At 65.3% G+C, this 19,144-nt stretch overlaps 3 protein-coding genes across 4 annotated transcripts in view; 1 reads left to right on the top strand and 2 right to left on the bottom strand.

Annotated features, from left to right (window-relative positions):
* Positions 1 to 19,144, top strand: part of C8G (complement C8 gamma chain) — a 618,926-nt gene that overhangs the window by 340,218 nt on the left and 259,564 nt on the right. The window lies entirely within an intron of this gene.
* Positions 4,605 to 5,491, bottom strand: LOC108287235 (NOTCH regulated ankyrin repeat protein). Its single transcript, XM_017505487.2, has one exon. The coding sequence runs from the start codon at positions 5,126 to 5,128 to the stop codon at positions 4,784 to 4,786; it is 345 nt and encodes a 114-aa protein (XP_017360976.1). The 5' UTR covers positions 5,129 to 5,491; the 3' UTR covers positions 4,605 to 4,783.
* EXD3 (exonuclease 3'-5' domain containing 3) overlaps positions 6,322 to 19,144 on the bottom strand; it is a 96,834-nt gene continuing 84,011 nt past the window's right edge. The window contains exons 20-23 of one of the 2 annotated variants that reach the window (XM_017505468.2): positions 12,944 to 13,037; positions 10,739 to 10,777; positions 9,609 to 10,444; positions 6,322 to 6,990 (exon numbers count right to left, since the gene is read on the bottom strand). In XM_017505468.2, the coding sequence (XP_017360957.1) occupies positions 10,131 to 10,444; positions 10,739 to 10,777; positions 12,944 to 13,037 (447 nt within the window). In that variant the 3' untranslated portion in view covers positions 6,322 to 6,990; positions 9,609 to 10,130. Of the gene's footprint in view, positions 6,991 to 9,608; positions 10,445 to 10,738; positions 10,778 to 12,943; positions 13,038 to 19,144 lie in introns of those variants that run through there. The other variant, XM_037730283.1, reaches the window with a different exon arrangement.

Below are 19,144 nucleotides of genomic sequence, written 5' to 3'. Positions count from 1 at the left end.
GGGCCCGGCCCCCGCCCTCATTAGCATAGCAGCTGCTCGCCGAGCCGGACGGCGCGGAGGAAAGGGCAGAGGCCTCGGGAATGAATGGGGGGCCGCGGCTTTGGAGGCGAGAGAAGAAAGACCGACAGACGGACGCGCGCAGGACGGTCGGAAGGACGGCCCCGCAGAAGAACGCGCGGGCGGGCGTGGGAGGCTTCCCGCGGCGGGGGCGGCTCCGGGCCGTGGAGCCGGAGGGTGCGGGTGTGGGCGGAGGGCGGCCTCCCGGGGACCCGGCGCCCCGAGGGTCTGCCCCGGAGGAGGAGCGGCTGCAGAGGTTCCCAGCCGGGCCACGGCCGCCTCCCCTGGCCTGCGCCCTCGCATCCCGGCCTGGGGTTCGTTCCCAGCTGTCCCCGGCGCGGGCTTCCTTTCCCGTCCTTCAAGGCCCCGGTGGACGCTGCCTCCTCCCCGCGGGCCCAGCGAGCTTCAGGGGCCGCTGCCTGCGGGAGGTCGGAGGCTTCTGCTCTGGGTGCTCCCGCGTCGCCCCCGCTCTGTCCCGACCTCCCGCTCTCCCCCGCACCCCGGCCTCTGAGTCCTGCCCGCCGCCCCCTGGCCTGCTCCCACGCCTGCCGGCTTTAGACATCACTCTTTCTAGCTGACCATCTTCCTGCATTTCCTTGTCTTTCCGTGGCGTCCGTTCCAACGTAAGCGCTTCCTGCCTTCAGCCGGGGTCAGATCAGAGACAGACAGTTGGACGGGAGCCCAGCAGTCCTGGCGGGGTATGTGGGGCAGGCCCTGACCTTGCCGGCACTGTCTCCTTTCTCTCAGGGGTTCCCAGGGACGCAGCCCTCACCTGCCAGCCCCTCCGCCCTGGCTCCCCTCCGCGCCTCTCGGCTGGACCCCTCCCCTGGCCTCCAAGGCACACCTGCAGATCCAGGAGGCCGGAGCCCCCACCCCCCGCCCCACCACGTAGGCTGGGCCACCCAGTCCTGCCTTCTCACCCTGGTCAAAGGGCCTGCCTGGGGTGGGGGGTTGGGGACTCCCCAGTAACTGCCGTAGGCCAGCACCCACCATAGCTGCCAGTACGCACACCACCCTGCTGCAGCAAGTGATCTGCTGAGCACAGAGCCCCTGGAAGAAGTGTGGGCACAGGCCACTGAACTCGGGAGGGAAATGGGCGTGAGACACACCGCAGCTTTCCCCTGGCCACAGCCAGACACCAGGGACTTCCTCCTCTTTGCCCGTACCCCAGAGCTGCCCCCTCCCCTTGCACAGGGGCATACATGTGCCCACTCTGTGGCCAGGGAGGCCCACTCTTGGTGCACACGTGGCCAGCCTCCCCTCCACTGAGCTGCCCGTTCTTGCAATGTGCTGCCCAGGGCTCCCCAACAAGGACAAGCCCGTGGACTGTGCCCAGCGCCCCCCAGACCTCCCTCCTGGGTTCTGGACACCTGGACCTTCCCAGCGGAGATTTCATTCATAGATCTGACCCCAAGAGGTGGGGTCAGTCGGGGTTTCACAGTGTGTCTGCCTGCACCCCTGCCCCCCCTCAGGCCATGCCAGGTGAGGAAGCTCAGCGAGGCTGGCCCCAGCCATCCGGGCTGGCCAGTGCACACAGCCACACAGCGGCACCTGGGGAGGAAGCAGATGCCCCCCGCGGCTCCACCCTCCCAGCCCTCCTCTCAGCTTCCCACCCGCCTGCCCGGCCAGGCTTCCTTTTGTTCCTGCTGGAGAGAAAAGCAGCCCAAGGCCTTTCTCAGTCAAATGTATCTTTCAGAATAGAGAATTTAAGAGAGTTCTTTTCCAGAATCCTGTGCCTGGGAGGCCCCCGGTGCCAGGCCAAGCCTCTCCACGGTGGGAGAACTTCCCAGATATTGCAGGGGTGGCAACTGGCTGGGACCCCACCCACCTGCAGGCTACTGCCAAGAACAAATGTTACCTTGGTTTTATCAGACCCTGGGTGGGGAGGGTGGCGTGGTCCAGCATACCCCTGGGCCGCCCTGGTGATGCCCGGGCCTGCCCTCATTCTCTGGATACCCCAATTGTGTCAAGGTTCTGTGGCCACTCTCCTTTCCAACAGCTGGGCACCCCCAAGCTGGGTGAAGGCAAGACTTCCCAGAGCCTGCTTCAGGGAGCTGGCCCGTCTCCTGGGCCAATTCCGCAGGGTAGGAAATGCGTAAGCAATGGAAAATGGGCCTGGAAAACCGCGGGTAAACAGGGAGGCAGACGCAGAGCAGGCAGGCACGCGGAGGTGGGGTCTGTGGCAGGCCGAACTGCAGGACAGCTGGGGAAGCAGGTTCCCCGGCCCTCCGCAGAGGAGTCTGAACGCACGAAAAGGGGTTACCTTGGAATTCCCGGGCTTTGCCGTTGTCCAAGCTCTCCGCTGGCTGCTCTTGCTGGGGGGTGTCTCAGGAGTGGCCAGGAGTCTCTGCTCGTTTCTGTCAGGTGCTGGCAACAGTCACCCTGCTCTGCTGTCTCCTCTTGCGAATGTGGGTGCTCAGCCCGAGGCTCAGGTCTACCTCAGGGTGCCGGACTCCAGGCCTGTGTGGGCTTCCCGATGCCTCCAGGGGACTTTCTGCTTGTCAGGAGTGAGCAGCTATGGTATTTGCCCCCAGTTTAAGAGATATCCCTTCTGTGCAGCAGGCACCCTCCAGCGTGACCCTCTGGGGGTCGGAGTGGTCAGGGCTTCAGGCCCAACTCTCCCCTCTTGGGGGGTGGAGGTCTCAGCGGCTCTGCTGGGGAACACAGCTCTGGGCACTCTGGAGGCGCTGGGTCCTCAGGAGTCCTGTGTGCGGCCGGGCTGGGCTTGTCCGCTGCGTGGGGCTGGGAGCCAGCTGACCAGGCTCTGTCTTCAGGCAAACACAAGCCAAGCATTGTGCAGACGGCACCCACAAACTGTCGCAGCCTGACCCTGAGCCCCAAAGAGGATGTTCCGCCACTTGTGCCAAAGCCAAGAAGGACCAAGAAACTTTTTCTTTAATATCAAAAGATCAATGAAAAATTTATTTATAAATTTTTCCCGCTGGGCTACAAGTCAGTATCGTACACGGGGATGTGCTGCACAGACTTTATCCAGTTAGAAGTGATCATCCCGTGACCCACACAGCTTCGATATGAGCCTAGAAAGTCTTAACATTAATTAACATAATTAAAAAGGTATTTGCATCTAGAAAAAATATACAGAAGAACTCCTTGTGGAGTAATCTGTGCCTCCATTTCAATGTCTGCTTGTTGCACTGACATTATCAATATATTCTTCTCACACAAAGTTTTATAAAAAGCCACAGAGGGCCGCCCGGATCGGACCAGCCACGCACAAAGGGCCTCCACCCACCTCTGTCCTCAAGTGCTCCCCATTTCTGCACGAAGGGTCAGCAGCCCTTCCATGAAGGGGAAACCTCATTTAAATTTGAATAATTCAGCCTCCCTTTTATTTCTCAGGATCAAAACAACAAGGGGTGTGGGGCTGCATAGAAAATCAGAGCCACAGAAACCAGGAAGGGCGCCTTTCACCGAAGTGACGCAGGAGAACCTCCCGGCCCCAGGTCTGGGCGCAGCCCCTCCCCCATGGCAGGGTTTCGGATTCGAAGGGGGGGGTCCTCGACGCTCTGGGAGGCTGGAAAGGGGCAAAGCGGTCCTTCAATTCACTCGGCCATTAGCACAAGAGATTCACAGTCTTATAGGTATTTTATAAAAATATAAATATGGGTACACTCTGTTGCCTTCACAACGCTGGATACATCGCCCTTTAAAATTGGGTTTATAACCAAGGTTCAAAAAATACACCTAAAACTTGGCTTAAAATATGTTAATATTTTATATTGTCATAAATGTTATGACATTTAATTGTGGCAAATCCATTTACTTTTTAAAAAAAGTGTGCAACCGTTAACTATGATAGAACGCACTAGAAAAGGTAAGGAACGTCCCCTCAGCCCTTCCCCGCCCCCGTGTCCCCGCCACCCCCCGGCGCCAGCGAGCTTCCAGGATCCCGGGAAACTGCTAAACAGGCCGGTTTGGGGGTGGTGGCCTCATCCAGGAGGGCGGGGGAGAGAGGCCCTGGGGCTTCCGAAACTCACGATCTGAGGGAGGAGGGCGGGGGTCGACGTGGGGAGCAGGGGCGGGGCGGGGGCGTGGGGAGCAGGGACGGGGGCGTGGGGAGCAGGGGCGGGGCGGCGGCGTGGGGGCAGCACGGGAACGCCACGGGCCGGGCGGCATTTTCAGTGCAACCAAGAACTGGGAGACTCAAGTTTTTAAAGACTAGAAAACGACGCGTCCTCCCCCATGACCACGCACAGTGTTTTCCAAACAAAAACCAGGCGCACAAACTTCACCCACAAATGGACACACACAAGATAAATAGTCGCGAACACCCAGAGCAGCGGAGCGTGTCCCCGGCCGCGCGCGAGCGGCGCACGGCGGCCCTGGCGGCTGCTCCTCGGCGCCGGGCGGGTCCTGCGGGCGGCGGGTTAGCTCCGAGTCCGCCGCGCCCCCGCCGCCCGCCTTTCGCCTTCGGGACAAGCGTTTCGCGCGGGGATCCGGTATCCCGGGATTCCGAACTTGCCGGTTGCGGGACTCAAATTTCAAAGGGGACTGGAGGCGGCGGGCGGGGCCGTGGGAAGCGGCTGCGGCCGCGGGGAGGCGCTCGGCGGCGGGGCTGCCCGACCCCGGGGCCGGCCGGACGCACGCGCCGCATCCGCCGTGGCCGCGGCCTCCCGGCGGGGCCTCGACCCGGCGCGCACCGAGGTAGTTGGCGGGAAGGTGCAGCAGGGACGACGCGCGCGGGCGGGGCGGGGTCGCGGCGGCATCACCGGCCGCCGGCCGCGTACTTGGCCTTGGTGATGAGATAGAGCACGATGTCCTGGTGGCCGCCGAACGCCGCGATGTGCAGCGCGCTCCAGCCGTCGCGGTTGGCCAGGCGGATGTCGGCGCCGAACTTGACCAGCAGCTTCACCAGCTCCAGGTTGCCGTCGATGACCGACTGGTGCAGCGCCGTCTGGCCCTCCGGCCCGAACGAGTTCACGTTGAACTCGCAGCTGGTCATGTTCTGCAGCAGCGACTGCAGCTCCTGCGTGTTGCCCTTGCGCACCGCCTCCTGGAAGATGCGCTGGGTCTGCGGCGCGGAGCAGGTGGACAGCTCGGCCTGGCTCATGCTGCCGCCGGGCGCGGGCCGCGGGCCGGGCCGGGGCTCAGCGCGGGCGGCGGCGGCGGCTGCGGCGCAGGCCCCCGGCTGGCTCGGGGCGCGCCTCGGCGCATGGAGGGCGCGGCGTCCCCGGGCCCCGCACGCCGCCTCTGGGCGCTCCGGGCGCTCGGGGCCGGGGGTCGCCGCCGCGGGGACCCTGCCGCATCCAGCCGCGCCCGGGTGGGCGACGGGGGAGCGCGCTCGGCTCGCGGGGCCGGGCCCGGCCGGGGACGGCGACGCCGCGCGGTCCCGGCGCCTGCTCGGTTCGGCTGCGGCTCCCACGCGGTTCCCACGCGCCTCCCCACGCGCCGCAGCTCTCGCTCGCCTCCCGCGCCGGGGCGCCTTTTACCTTCTTTATATTTGCATAACAATGGAGGCCCGTGACGCGCGCGCCGGCGGCCCCGGGATTGGGCCGCGCCCACGTGGGGGCGGAGCGTGGGCGGTGCCGGGAGCGGGGCGCGGGGGGCGGGTCCCGGCGGCGGAGCCCTTCGCGGCAGGGGGCGCTGGTCGCCGGCCTTGCCGGGGCGGGGGAGGCCAGGTGGCCGCCAGGGGGGGGGGTCCAGCTCTGTCGCCGCCGCGGTCCGCGCTCCCCCGGGCGCTCCGCGTCTCTCCGAGTCGTCCCGCCCCTTCTCCCTCCGGCCACCCGGGGAATTCCGAGCTCCCTGCGCAGCCAGACCCAGGCCTTGCCCGGGACCCGAGCGCGACCGCCAGGTGGCCCCGAGGGCGGCCTCTCCCGGGTGGGGCGTTCGCGGGCATCTCAGACCGTGGCAAGGGAGAGACCCCTCTGAGCGGAGAGACGCGCGGCGACAGCGGCCAGCCGGGCCTCCGGGCTCACTGTCCACGCGGGTGGCAACTCCAGGAAGGGCCCTGACATGGGGCCCTCAGCCACGCGAGTCCTTCCCGCGTGTGGGCAGCCTGACGGCAGCCGGCTGAGCCTGTGCTCGCCCCAGCCGCACTGATGCGAGGGGCCCCCCGCGGCTTCCATTGCCTGCCGGGGGAGGGGGTCCCGCTGTCCTCTCGGGAGGAAGGGGGACGGGGGGGAGGGGGACAGCTGCCTGCGTCGCCCCGCTGCCCACCCAGCAGCAGGCGGGACACAGGGGTCCTGCCCAGGTGAGCAGGGCGAGGCGCGGCGCCGGGGCTGTCTGAATTCTGAAACGACTGGCTTCCAAACTGTAAAACCCAGTTTATTGCCCACTCTAACAACTGACCGGGAGGCGCTAGCAGGGGGAGGCACAGCGCATTTCCTCATTAGGGTTTTACAGTTTACAGCTCGATGTGGTCGCTGGAAATTAAGGAGGAGTGATTCTCAGGCGCGGAGCAGGAGGCCGGGCAGGCTGGGGCTTGAATTCCCTCTGAAGCCAAGCCGGGAATTCCGCGCAAGCAGCTCTGAGCTGCGGCTGGGGAGACCCCCCCTGCCAGGCCTTGTCTGCGGACGCTCTGCCCGCCCATCCGCCGCAGGGCTCCTGTGGAGTCCGCTCCGTGTTCCCACGTCGAACTCCTCGTGGGACTGTGTCCCCACCCCGTGCTGTGCCCACACTGCCGGGAAAAACCGGGCAGTCCCCCTTCGGGACTGACCCTGGCTGACTGGAACAGGGCCGTTGCGCCCTGGGGTCCTCCTGGTGGCCTGCGAACCTCTGTCCCTCGAGGGCACAGCTCAGAGCTCGCTCTAGTCTTCCTGGGGCCGTGGTCTCACTGGTTCTGTTCAGGCCTCTCCCCTGGGGCTCACTGCTTCTCCCAACAGCTCTTAGGGGGCCACGGAGGGTGGGAGGGTGCTCCCCAGTGAGCAGGTGGGGACACAGTGGAGCAGGCCTCCAGCAGAACAGGGATGGGCGCTGTGGAGCCAGGCTGGGGCAGGGATGGGGTTGCCCAGACTGCCGCGCTGTGCCCTGCTGGGCACCTTTGGCCTCTTAAGCAGGGGGAGCCGCTGGGCGGCCTGCACTCCCTGGTGCTGGATGCATCTCTGGACCTCGGACCAGGGCTGGGTGTGCAGATGCTCCGAGCACACCGTCAGGAGGGCAGCAGCTCCATCCTGGGCATTGGTGGGTTTTGTGCATCTGCCCAGGGCCCAGCTAGGCTAGACTGGCAAGAGGCGGAGGGCATGGCTGGGGGCTGGGCGGAGCCCTGGGCTCTCAGGGGCACAGGCCCTCCCCTGGAAGGTGGGTGGTTTGCAAACAGGCCGAGGCCCAGGTGGGCTTAAGCCGGCATTTGGCTCTGCTGTGGGCCAGGAGCAGGGCCTGGGAGAAAGTCCCGCCGACATCCGTGGCGGCGCCAAACAAAGGGGCCCTGTGTGAGCTTGGTGTGGGAACGCGGGCCCCGCCACGGGCGTGAAATCGGTGGCGGCCCCTGGTGAGGGCCGGGCGGCTCGGGCGCCCTGGCAGGGACAGTGTGGCTGGTAGGGCGGCCCTGTGCGGCGGTGGGAGCCTACCCCCTGCCCTGGGTTCGCCGGGGTCCGGAGCGGGGTCAGGCAGAGGTGGCCGGGCCTGGCCTGCCATGTGGCTGTGGCCCAAGCCTGTGCCCAGGCTCATCTATGGGGTTCAGAGTCCGGCCACCCCTCACTGCCCACGGGGAGAAAGCTTAGGGGTGCTGGCTCTGGCGCCTCCACCGTGCACAGTGGCGCCAAGCTCCCCTGGCCACACCCACGGCCCTGAAGCGGCTCCATCTGAGGACGGGAAGGGGGGATGGGCCGGGGCAGCGGCTCCGAGACAGCACTTCCCGAATGTTTGCCGAGGGACATCCAAAAGGTGGACATCTGTTCGAAATGCTGGGGCCTGGGGGCCACCTCCAGCCACCCTGTGCTCGCGCCGAGGACCCCCTGGCGTTTGCTGGTGTTGCTTGGGCGGAGACGTAAGCAGGCGGGAGCGTTCTGCTGTCTGGGAGCCCCTGCCTTGGGACCCCAACAGGCTCAGCCCCGACTGTGCAGCTGGGCCCCATCCTTCCTCCCTGCCTGTCCTGAGGCTGCTGGCCCCCGGGCGCCCTGCCTGTAACCCACCCACCCCCAGAAGGCAATGGTGGGGCCCCTTCTCCCTGCAGGCACCCCCTTCCTTCCCTTTCCTGCAGCCTCAGATCAGTGAGCCACATGGGGAGGGCCCAGGGAGGACAGCACAGAAGGGGCAGCTGGCCAGAGCTGGGCCGAGGCCTGCGGCCACCTTAAAGGCACTAAGCAGGGAGGGAGGGTGGCGGGCAGTGGGGGCGGGGCTTCCAGCTAATTCATTAAAATGTGTCGGGAGCGTGGGAAAGAGGAGAGTGTTTCTTCCCAGCAGCCCAGACACCTGGTAGAAGGGCTGAGAGGATCGAGATCAAATAACAAACACTCAGCCCGGGCCAGCGCAGGCCGCAGCAGAGGAAGGAACTGCCGCAGACAATCCCTGCGACCATGTCTCCTGCCCGCCAGGATGGCCGCTCAGGGCATGGCCTGGCACCAGCAGCCACAGCCACCCAGTCAGCCTGGGGTTTGTCCCTTGCCCAGGAAGCAGCCTGATGGGTGCTGACCCCTAGAGCCCCAGGCTGGCTTCCAACACGTGGACCCGGGTGGGGACTGGGCAGACAGTCTCCCCGCACCAGAGCCTGGGCCTGGGCTGGACGCCACAGAGCCAGGCCGAGCCTGTGCTGGGCAGTGAGGGACGTTCGGACAGCAGCAGGGCCACGGTGGAAAGTGGGGGCAGGCAGAGGCAGAGCCAGCCGGGAGGGCCGGGAGGGATGGAGGACGGTGGTCTCCATCTTCCCGCAGCCTCTGCTCTGCTCTGCCCGGGGCCCACAGTAGCTCTCAGGCCTGGGCTGGGAGCCGTGCGTGTCTCCAGGATGAGACGGGGCTGGGCGGAGGGTGGGTGCCCTCAGCCACTCTGTCCTAACCCCGCCAGGCAGGAGTGTGGACAGGGTGAGGACCCGGAGTCCCCTCCTGGAAGCAGCATCACAGTCCAGAGCCCTGACCCTCTCCTGGGGTCCCACTCTGCTCCCCCTGACACCCCCGCCTGACTTAGGCTCAGGCCCCCCAGCTGCCCGGCAGGTCAAGGGGGCAGGTCAAGACTGGACAGTTGGCTCTGACACAGGCCAGGCCCTTCCCGTCCAGCCTCGCCCCCCCCATCTGTGAAATGACACCCCGGCTGGGTTGCTGAGGGCTAAGGGGCTGGGCTGCAGTGCCTAGGGGTGCCCAGGCACAGTGGCCAGCCCTGGTGTGGTCGGGGCCCACAGCAAGGCCCCCGCTGGGCCAGTCCAGGGATGCCCAAGGCCTTTGCGCCCGAAGCCTGCTCCTCACTCTGCTTCTCCCCAGCCCCCAGGCCCCTGCACCGAGGCTTCCGCCCGGGCTCCTCAGCCAAATCCGACCTGATTTCCGCTCCAGGCAGGAAGCAGAGGAAAGGGATGTGGGTGAGGGGAGGGGGCACATTCCTGGGACGGCCCCTCCCCGGGCTCCTCCTCCTCTCCCACCTCGGGGACCCCCTGCCCTCCCTGCTACCTGGCACAGCACCCTCAGGTCCTCAGGGTGGGCAGCAGTGGTCGCCTGGGCTTTGTCCTCCTCCCAGCCAGGGGCGGCAGCTGTGAGGACGGAGTCGCCTGCGTCCGTGTGTACGAAGCCCTGGCCGTGGCCGGCTGCCCAGGTGCCTCCAGCCTGGCTGTGGCTGACGTGCTCCCGCGGGGACCACACAGCCCTGACGGGGGTGATGGAGAAACCCCACAGAGACCATACAGCCTGATGGGGGTGACAGAGAGATCCCGGGGGACCACACAGCCCTGACTCGGGGTGAGGGAGAGACCCTTCAGGTCCCACTCAGCTCGGGGTCCCAGCATCCTGACCATCTGGAAACCCTCATCTTCCCCCAACAGCTGCTGGGGCTGGGACCCGCCCTGGTGTTCCCGGCACTTCCTGGCACACAGAGGGGCCCACGAAAGGCTTGTGAGGCGAGCATGAAACGTATGAGCAAGTCCACGGCCACAGGCCCAGCACTCGGCATGTTCCATGTTTATTGCCTTGCTGTCCTCAGAAGGAGCTGCTGGCCGGGCTGGGGGCTGGGCTCCGCTCACAGGGGCCCGGGGCGCTCTCCAGGACGTCTCGGAAGTGGGTGGCAACACGACCCAGGTGGGAGCCATCCCAGAAGACCTTCCCACAGCGCGTGCAGCAGTAGAAGTGCCGCAGCCCCGGTGTCCTCAGCACGCCCGCTGGGACCCTGGCCAGCTGCAGCCGGGTGCCGTTGGCCAGCATGTCTGGCATCTCTGCACATAGGTCAGCCGCCTGCAGCCAGCGGCAGGGGCGGTCATGGGTGCTGCCCCCAGGGGCTTCCTCTGGGGCTGGACCTGGACAGAAAGAAAGGGACTCCCTGAGCCCTCAGCCTTCGGGCACGGCCCCGTGTGCTCCTGGGGTGGCCCAGTTGGCGGGCCCACACCCACTCCCCAGCAGCTCCTCCTCCTGCTCCCCATTCACCGATTGTGCCCCTCCACCTCCTCTGTACCCACTTCTCTCATCCAGGGGCCCCACCCCTCACCTGGTGGGCCCTAGGGCACACAAAAGCCTCACAGAGCCCCCGGAATCCCCTCTGCCCAGCCAGGACCCAAGCAGCTGTGTCCTTGGTGAGTGGTCCCAGGGCTCACCTGGCTCCTGCCTCTCCTGGCTGTGGGTGGCCTTGTTGCCTGTCAATCAAGGATGAGAACTGGTCCAGGACCTCCTAGGGATGGGGCTTGGCGGGCACGTCACCTCATGGAGTGCAGCCTCTCACTGCACCCTCCCAGCCTTCCAAGACGGGTAGAGGGCAGGGGGCCAAGAAACTGGTGCTGGCCTGGGCCCCTCCCTTGGGAACTCACACCTCAGAAAGGTCTTAGGGCTCAAAGGTCCCTGGGAAACATGTTCCAGGCATGAGATCGGCTGATTAGGGCTCTCGGGGGCCTGAGAACTGGTGGGCGGGGGCGGGGGCAGCCCATTTGTGGTGATGAGCAGATAAGCCCACTGCCAGGGAGCGAATTTCGAAACCAGCCAGCACAAGGGCGGGGGGGTGGGCAGGGCCCAGGGACTGCCAGGCCCAGGATCTGTGGGAGACCCTGGGAAGTGGCTCGCACTGGCCCTGGGAGGCCCCCGGCCCCCACTAAAAGCCCCAGGCAGGCAGGGCTGGTAGCCACCCAGGGGTCACCGCAGGGCCAAGGGCACCACTGGCCAGCAGGTGGGAGAAGCGTCCGCCCTGCTCCTGTTGACCCTGGTCATTTGCTCAGCAAGCATTTCTCTACAGAGGGCTATGGGTCAGCTGCAGCTGGGGATGAATACATGAGGCCCCCACCCCAGCCCCAGCTCCTCCTGGAAGCTCAGGAGGCCATGACCCTCATCTGGCCTCCCAGCCTCACCCCTGTGTGTCTGGCCCCAGCTCTTACCCTGCAGCCCCTGTGACACCCATCAGCCCATCTGGGTGCTGCCCACCACCCTAGGGTAGGGTGTGCCGTCATGTCCTGGGGCTGAGGCCTGAGTGTGCCTCTGTGGGCAGGGGCGGGGGGTGGGGTGGGGGGGACCTGAGGTTAGGGGCCGCCTCCAGCCTTGCCCTCCGGGGCTTGCTCCGCTGGCCACCCTGGGTGGTGCTCACTCCCCATCCTCCCACCCTGACCTTGGACTGACCCCTTTCTATCCACCTCCATCCCTTTAGCCCCCATGCCGGCCCCGCCTGAGGGGAGCAGAAGCAGCATCCTCCACTCCTTAGGGTGGGGGGTGGCCGTTCTGCCAGGGGTAGGGGGCACATCCTTCCCACGAAGATCTAAAGCTGCAAAGTCTTTGGGTGGTCTCCACCCTCCACAGGGGCAGAAAGAAGCCCTCTTTGTAGTTCCACAGGCAGGGAAACTGAGGCTAGGACCGTCTCTGGGGAGGGTGGACATCTGGTGTCAGGTAGTGATGTGTGTAGCTGTAGGTGCACAAGTGCGTGTGCAGGTGTGTGCGCAGGTGTAGGTGCATGTGTGTGCATGCAGATGTGTGTGTGCAGGTGTAGATGCACAAGTGCGTGTGCAGGTGTGCACAGGTGTAGGTGCATGTGTGTGCATGCAGATGTGTGTGCAGGTGTAGGTGCACAAGTGCGTGTGCAGGTGTGTGCACAGGTGTAGGTGCACAAGTGCGTGTGCAGGTGTGTGCACAGGTGTAGGTGCATGTGTGTGCATGCAGGCATGTGTGCGCAGGTGTAGGTGCATGTGTGTGCATGCAGATGTGTGTGTGCATGCAGATGTGTGTGTGCAGGTGTAGGTGCACAAGTGCGTGTGCAGGTGTGTGCGCAGGTGTAGGTGCATGTGTGTGCATGCAGATGTGTGTGTGCAGGTGTAGGGGCACGTGTGTGTGAAGGTGTGTGTGCATGCAGATTGCACGTGTGTGTAGGTGTAAGTATATGTGCACATGCAGGTGTGTGTGCACGTGTGTGCAGGTGTAGGTGCATGTGTGTGTGTGCTGGCATGTGTGCATGCATATGCAGGTGCAGGTGCACGTGTGTGTCCAAGTGTAGGTGCATGTGTGTGCAGCTGTAGGTGCACGTGTGCGCGTCTGCACGTTCACCGCGTGCCTAGGCCCAGCAGAGAGAGGGAGGCGTGCACCACTCCAGAGGGGCACCCAGGGCGCCCGCGTCCTGATCTCCTGGTCTGCTACCATACGCAAGGGAGCAGAGACCATCTGGGTTCCTGACCCTGGCCGTGAGCGCTTTTTCCACCTGTTGTCACCTGGCTGCCACCCTAATCTGAGGAAACTCAGTGCTGGGCGGGCCAGGACCCCTCTCTGGCTGTCCCAGCAGGTCAACCCATCCCAGGCCCCACAGACCCAATGCCTGGCCCTGATACACTCACCCGAGGTCCAGGGGCCCTCCTGGTGGCCGCTGAGCCACATAAGCTGCTTCATCATGTCTCTGGACACCTTCAGGTACTGGTCACTGTTACAGGCCTGGGGGCCGGAGGGGATGCCGAGGCTCAGCAGGGCTTCTCCAGGTGTCCCCTGCCCCAGCCCTGTGCTGGCTCCTCGAAGCTCTGGGTTTGGCCAGGGGGCTTCACAGAGACAGATAATGGGTCCCCTACCATAGTTCTGTGGGGTTTAGGCCACACCGCCTCCTGGAAGCCCTCCCTGACTGTGCTGGCCTCTCATGGGCCCTGGGCAGCCTCTTCTGTTTTTTGAGAATGTGTGGGACTCTCTGCCCAGATGCGCTCCCCAGTTCCAGAGCCCTTGAGGGCAGAACCAGGTCTGGGTCCCCTCCAGGCCACTTCAGCTTGGGCGTTGGACATGCATCAGCCCCACAGTTGCCCTAGCCGTGACCTGCCCATTTCCGCGTCCACACTTCCCCGTGGTGCCTGTGCCCGCCACTGTCCTGCAGCCGGCGTGCCCTGAAAGTGGCGAGGGCTGGGAGCAAAACCCCTTTGTGCCTCGTCCAGAGCACACAATGGGCTTGCGTGCTGGGGGGGGTGGCTGTTTTATTTTTTTAAGATGGGGTCCTGCTGTTATCCAGGTTGGAGTGTAGCAGCACAACCACAGGCTCACTGCAGCCTGAAACCCCAGGGCTCAAAGGATCCTCCCACCTCAGCCTCCTGAGTAGCTGGGACTACAGGTGCACACCACGATATGCAGCTAATTTTTGTGTTTTTTTGTAGAGATGAGGTCTCACTCTGCTGCCCGAGCTGGTCTTGAACTCCTGGGCTCGAGCCATCTCTGCAACTGGGTTTTCCAAAGTGCTGGGATTCCAGGTGTGTGCCATGCCCAGCCCCTCTGGGTGGTTTCTGAGTGTGACCAACCTGCCAGCCTTGCTGGATGCTGGGGGTGGGGCGGGGAGGCGGGGAGGCTGGCACCAGCTTACACCCCGGCATCCCGACTCGGAGGGGGATGCATAGCTCTTTTAGCAGTCACTTCCTGGACAAAGAGACGGGTCTGATCCTCAGGCTCCCCGGGCAAAGCCAGGAGGGGGCTGGGCGCCCACAGAAAGCCAGGTCCCAGGCAGGCACCCGCAGGACCTGCAGAGGTGTGGCCTTCCCATCACAGCCCTTCTGATGTCAGCACACCCTGGGGAGGAGGTGGGGCTCCCAGGCTGCCTGTGCAGGGAAACAGGAAAGCAGAGGCCACGATCGTGGTCACATGGTGATTCCAGGCCCCCGCCCCATGTAGGGGCTTTGGGCGAGCCCCGGAAGTGTCTGAGGTGACTTGGCTGCTGCAGGCAGGTGGCCTTGAGGCCCCTGGAGCCTTGGGGTGTGGCTATGTTGGGGGCACCGGCCCTGTCCCACATGCTTTCTTCCCATGGGCCCTTTGACACTGGGAGCTGCACTGCAGCTCCCACCAGTGGAGGGCCTGGGGCTGGGAACAGCGGACAGGTGCGGCTCTTCTGCTAGGAGGCCCAGGCTGGGCCGGGGAGGCAGGACCTCCCTTCCTCTTCCCCCAGCTCCCATCTCTCCCACCAGGAAGCTCCTGTGCTATGATGGCAGGTCCTGTGCCCCGGCCTCTGAGGGTCCAGGGGGCTTCCTGGGGCAGGTGCGCAGGTGGAGAGCACTGGCAGCAGGTGTGGCTGGGAAGGGCTGAGAGCAAGCAGGTGGCCCACCACCCGAAGGTGGCCCACCACCCACAGAGCACCCTCTCCACTGTGCCGGCCACCTGCAGCCCAGCGCCAGTGGGCATGGGGGGGACCGCAAGGCTGCAGGAGGTGGGGTGGGCTCCTCACACCCCCAAGTCCTCCGCATGGGGTCTGGGGCCTTCCCAGGACCTGGGCCAGGTGCGCACGCCTGGGCGGGGTCAGCCAGCTCGTGCTGAGTCACTGGGTGCCATCCGAGAGGGCCTGGCCCCACCCTCGGGAACCACTGGGGCTGGTTTTCCCACGGCTGATGCCCGCTGTGGGCCTTGCTGTCACACACAAGGCCCCGGGAGGCCCTGCCTTGGCCAGGGCTGGAAAAGCCGGTTCTGGGCCCGCTGGCTGGCGCCCGCCCTTGGCCCTGGGTTCCCCAGCCACAGGGGGCCTGGCACCAAGGGCCTCCCTGTCCATCTCCTGTCCACTCCAGGGCCTGCAGCCCTTGCCAGACCCACTGCTCTGGGCACCCACTGCCCTCGTGAGTGTGCTGGTGGCCCAGTGCACGCCTGGCCTTCCAGAAGGTGATCATCCACCTGAGGTCTTCTGCCTGATATCCTAAGACCCATCCCCAGCACTCGGGAGGCTGAGAGCCTCTGCCCTCCCATTTTGAAGAGAAGGGGCTTCTGAGGGCTTGCTCAGCCACAGGGCACTTGGTGGGCCAGGACCCCATGCCAGGTCCTCACGCTGCCTCCTTCCATCAGTGCGGGATGCACAGACATCCACTCCAGGGTGTCATCGGGTGTGGGCAGAGACAAGTGGGGCCTGAGGGGTCCCTGAGCAGAGGCCAAGGCTGCGGGCCCAGAGCAGCACAGCAGGTGGCTGGGCACCTCCACCCCACACCCTCCAGCCTGAGACTTCCAGGGCAGGCAGCCTCCGCATCCAGAGCCTGGCTGGGACGGAGGGGTGCCCTGAGGGCCTGGGAGGGCCCAGGTGAGTCGGGGGCAGGATGGGCTGGGAAAGCTCCCAGCTGCCGGCCCAGGATCCCCTGTGCACCTGGTTCCCACGCTCCTCAGCCGCTGGGTGCCAACACTGCCGTGCCGGCCCTGATGCAGGGTACTTCCGCCCGGGACCGCGTGGGCAGGGTCCTGAGCCCATGGGTGTGTGGCTGCCTCCTGGGGGCCAGGCCACCAGCCAGGCTGTCCTGGGATGTTGGTATCCATGGACCCAGAGCCAGGTGGGTGTGAGTTGCTGCCCACCCTCCACGGCCCTCTCCTCTCAGCCATGGCCCCAGAGCTGGCTGGCTGTCGGGGGAGGTACACCCAGGACCAAGGCAGAGGCCAAGATGTGTTAGGGGTGGGGTGGGCAGCGAGCTAGGAGGGCGTGAGGGATCTGTTCTCAGGGTGTTGGTGGGTCTCTTGTAGGAGCAGGGTTCCCTTCCCAGGCTCCCAGCCTCACAGGCCACTGCCTGCTGCCCTGCACCCCAGGACACAGGTTCCTTATGTGCTCTGGCCCTGACAGGTTCCAGGGCCCACAAGTGGGCCCAATTCCCAGCCTACCACCAAGAGTGACCACAGTTGAAGGAGCCAGAGCTGGGCCACAGATGGTGGCTCCAGCAGTGTCTGTGTGCCTGCCTGTCCTGGTGCCCGCCTGTCCTGGTACTCACCTGACCTGTTGCCCACCTGACCTGGTGCCCACTCGCGGGCATGGGTCGTGCCACTGTCCCAGTCTGCAGTCCTGCAGCTGCGCCAGCCTGTGTATCCCAAGCAATAGGGGGCTGGTGCATAGGTGTGGTGAGGGCGATCCCAGGCAGACAGGGCTGGGCAGCTGCACATAGCCCCTGCGTACAACACCCCTGGCCCTCACATGCCCCTGAGGCCTTGGGCTTGACGAGTGAGGGACTTTAGGGAAAGGGGAAGGCGAGCTGTGAGCCCTGGGACCTGCTGGGGCCAAAGCACCTGGGGAATCCATGTGGTGGGGTCCAAGGCAGCAGGCAGTGGGCTGTTGTGCTGGGGGCCTGGGAAGGGAGCCTCGCTCCTACAAGAGACTAGGCCAGGTGCCTGCTGGGCTGGGCTGGGCTGCGGTGACCTGAGCCTCCTTCCTGCCTGCTGGTCACCCCCAGAACACCCACAGCCCCTGTTCTCCTGGCCCAGGAGCTCAGGTCCAACCACCAGGCTGCGAATGAGCCCAGATCCCTTGGGTGATCTGGCCTGAGGCCTTTCTGCTCAGTACCCAAGCCCAGCTAGACACTGACCTCCTGAGAAGGCGGGGTGAGGGTGGCAGAGGCCTGAAGGCCCTCTGGAGCCACCTGCTTCTGAGCAGAGAGCAGGCTTGTTGCATCCTCAGCCTGGGGGTTTCTGCGCTCCTCCGGCTGGGCCCCGTGGTGGGTGTGGGAGGTGGGGTCCGTTGCCAGGGCCCTGGCCTGGGTGGAACCCCCACAGGAGATGCCAGCCTGAGAATTCCAACCCTGCAGGTGGGTCTAGGAGGAGTCATGGCCTGAGGCCCACCAGGCAGGGAGATGGGGTGGGCTGCAGCTGAGTCACGGGACATTTCATTCATTTAGAGCAAACTGGGGAAACGGCAGAGCATGAAAGAGCAAAAGAAAATCAATCTCTTGCTGTCTGGCTGCCCTCCCGCCACATGGAAGGGCCCCCAGCACCCTTTGCCTCCGCATGGCAAGGCTGTGTGCCGAGATCCTCACAGCAGGAAGAGGGTTCTGGGGGTGAATATCACACATTTGGTCCCTGGCAAGCCCCTGGGCAGGTCCCAAGGCCCCAGGCCAGCCTGTGCTCTCTGACCTCCCCCAGAGCTGCCCACCAGATGGTGGGCCTGGGGTGTGGGCCTGACACCTCATTGGACAGGGTGGGTCAGCGGCCCGGGAAGAGGCGATCAGGTGCCAACCTTCCCACTGAAGCCTGGGTCTGGCCCACACCTCAGCTTCCCACGCTGTCCCCAGAGCTCCTTGCAGACCTGGGCTGCCCGCCCAAAGGTGACCCAACACTGTCTCCTGCCATGGCGCTGTGAGCCTCCTCAGAGAGAAGGGAGCTGCCAGAGTTTGCCCCAAGAACCTGCCCAGCCCTGGCACTGATTTTCCACTGGAGACAGGGCTGGGGTGGGTGAAAGGCCGAGCCCCAGGCCCCTGGGGAGGTGTGGAGCCGCGCATAGTGGCCGTCTTTGGGGAAGGTTTTTAAAACTGAGTCTATGCAAGCTCGTAGCCACCCCCCTAGTGACCCCCGCCCTAATGCTCCCGTCTGGAGACTGTGACTGAGGACGGCAGACCCGGAGAGGCCTCGACCCTGCACCCTTGCCCCCTGCCCCCCTGCCCGGGGCCCTGAAGGGCAGTTCCCACGAGGCCCAGCCCCTCCCCCACCCGACCACTGCCGGTGCCCTTTGTGTGGTCAGGACAATGTCTCCACAGACAGCACGGGGGTTGGGCCTTGGGCAGGGCCAGCATCCAGAGGGTCCCTGGGGGTCGGGACAACTGGGCCCACAGCCCGCACCCCAGAGCCCCCAAAAGCCGGGCGCTGAACGTCGGAGAGGCGACAGGGATGTTGAGTCTTGGGGAGCCGCGTCTGGGCACGCGCTCTAATGAGCACCAGGGACGGGGCGTGCGCGCCGGGTGGATGTCAGGGTTGAACACGGAGGCCTGTGACTGCCTGCCTCAGGGCCTCCGCGTCCTGCAGCTGCCTCAGAACGTGCTGCCTGGAGTCACGGACCCTGCCTGGATTGCGGGGCGGACCCCAGTGCTTGCTTAGTGGGGTGGGGGCTGGTGCCTGGCAGTGGGGTCTGCCCTCCTTGGCCCAGCACCCGTCTGCACAGGTCACCCCAGACCAGTGGGGGGCCCAGCCTTTCCCTGGGCACCTCCCAACTGGGCTTTCAGGTCTGGACCACGAAGGAAGGCAGCCCCACCCTCTGCCCCCTGGCCTTGGTGTCCAGGCCTGGGCCTTAGCTGCCTGTGCCCCCACTGCCCGAGAGGCCACACATGTGGGCCTGACCCACTGGCAGCTCTAAAGCCTGTGGCCTCAGACCCCGGCGCCCGGCACCCCTCAGGGTGTGGCCCGTGTTCCAGCACACTTGGGGGCCCCGGCTGGCCTGTCCAGGAGGCGAGGCCCTCACACCGGGTCTCCCACCCACATGGGCTGGTCAGCCCCCAGCGGGGGAGGGGACAGCAGAACACAAAGCCCTGGGCGTGAATTTTGGATAAAACTCGGGGCACATTTTTGTATGAAAAAATGATCGTTTTCTGAAATTCACGTTAGCAAGAGTGCGTGTGCGTCAGATCCCGGGCCGCCCGAGGGTCGAGGGTCGGGAGCCCCAGACCCTGCTACCCGCCCAGACCCGGACGCTCCCACCTGCCCGGAGTCAAACCAAACGCAAGCCAGGCCACTCAGGCTGCCCTGAGTCTCGGGCTCCCTCCAGGGGCTCCTTGGCGCCCCCACACCTTCCCCATCCCGGGGGGCGGAGGGCAGCTCCCCCTCCCCCTCGCCGTGGCCCCCCTGTCTCTGAGACTCCC

The sequence above is a fragment of the Cebus imitator genome, unplaced genomic scaffold, assembly GCF_001604975.1.
Source record: "Cebus imitator isolate Cc_AM_T3 unplaced genomic scaffold, Cebus_imitator-1.0 Scaffold339, whole genome shotgun sequence".
In the NCBI taxonomy this organism is placed as follows: Eukaryota; Metazoa; Chordata; class Mammalia; order Primates; family Cebidae; genus Cebus; species Cebus imitator.
The sequence above is the reverse complement of the archived record's forward strand: the minus strand, read 5'-3'. Positions and strand labels throughout refer to the sequence as shown.

Excerpts from the sequence above, each read along its gene's own strand:
- LOC108287235 (XM_017505487.2), bottom strand. The coding sequence starts at position 5,128 with ATGAGCCAGGCCGAGCTGTCCACCTGCTCCGCGCCGCAGACCCAGCGC.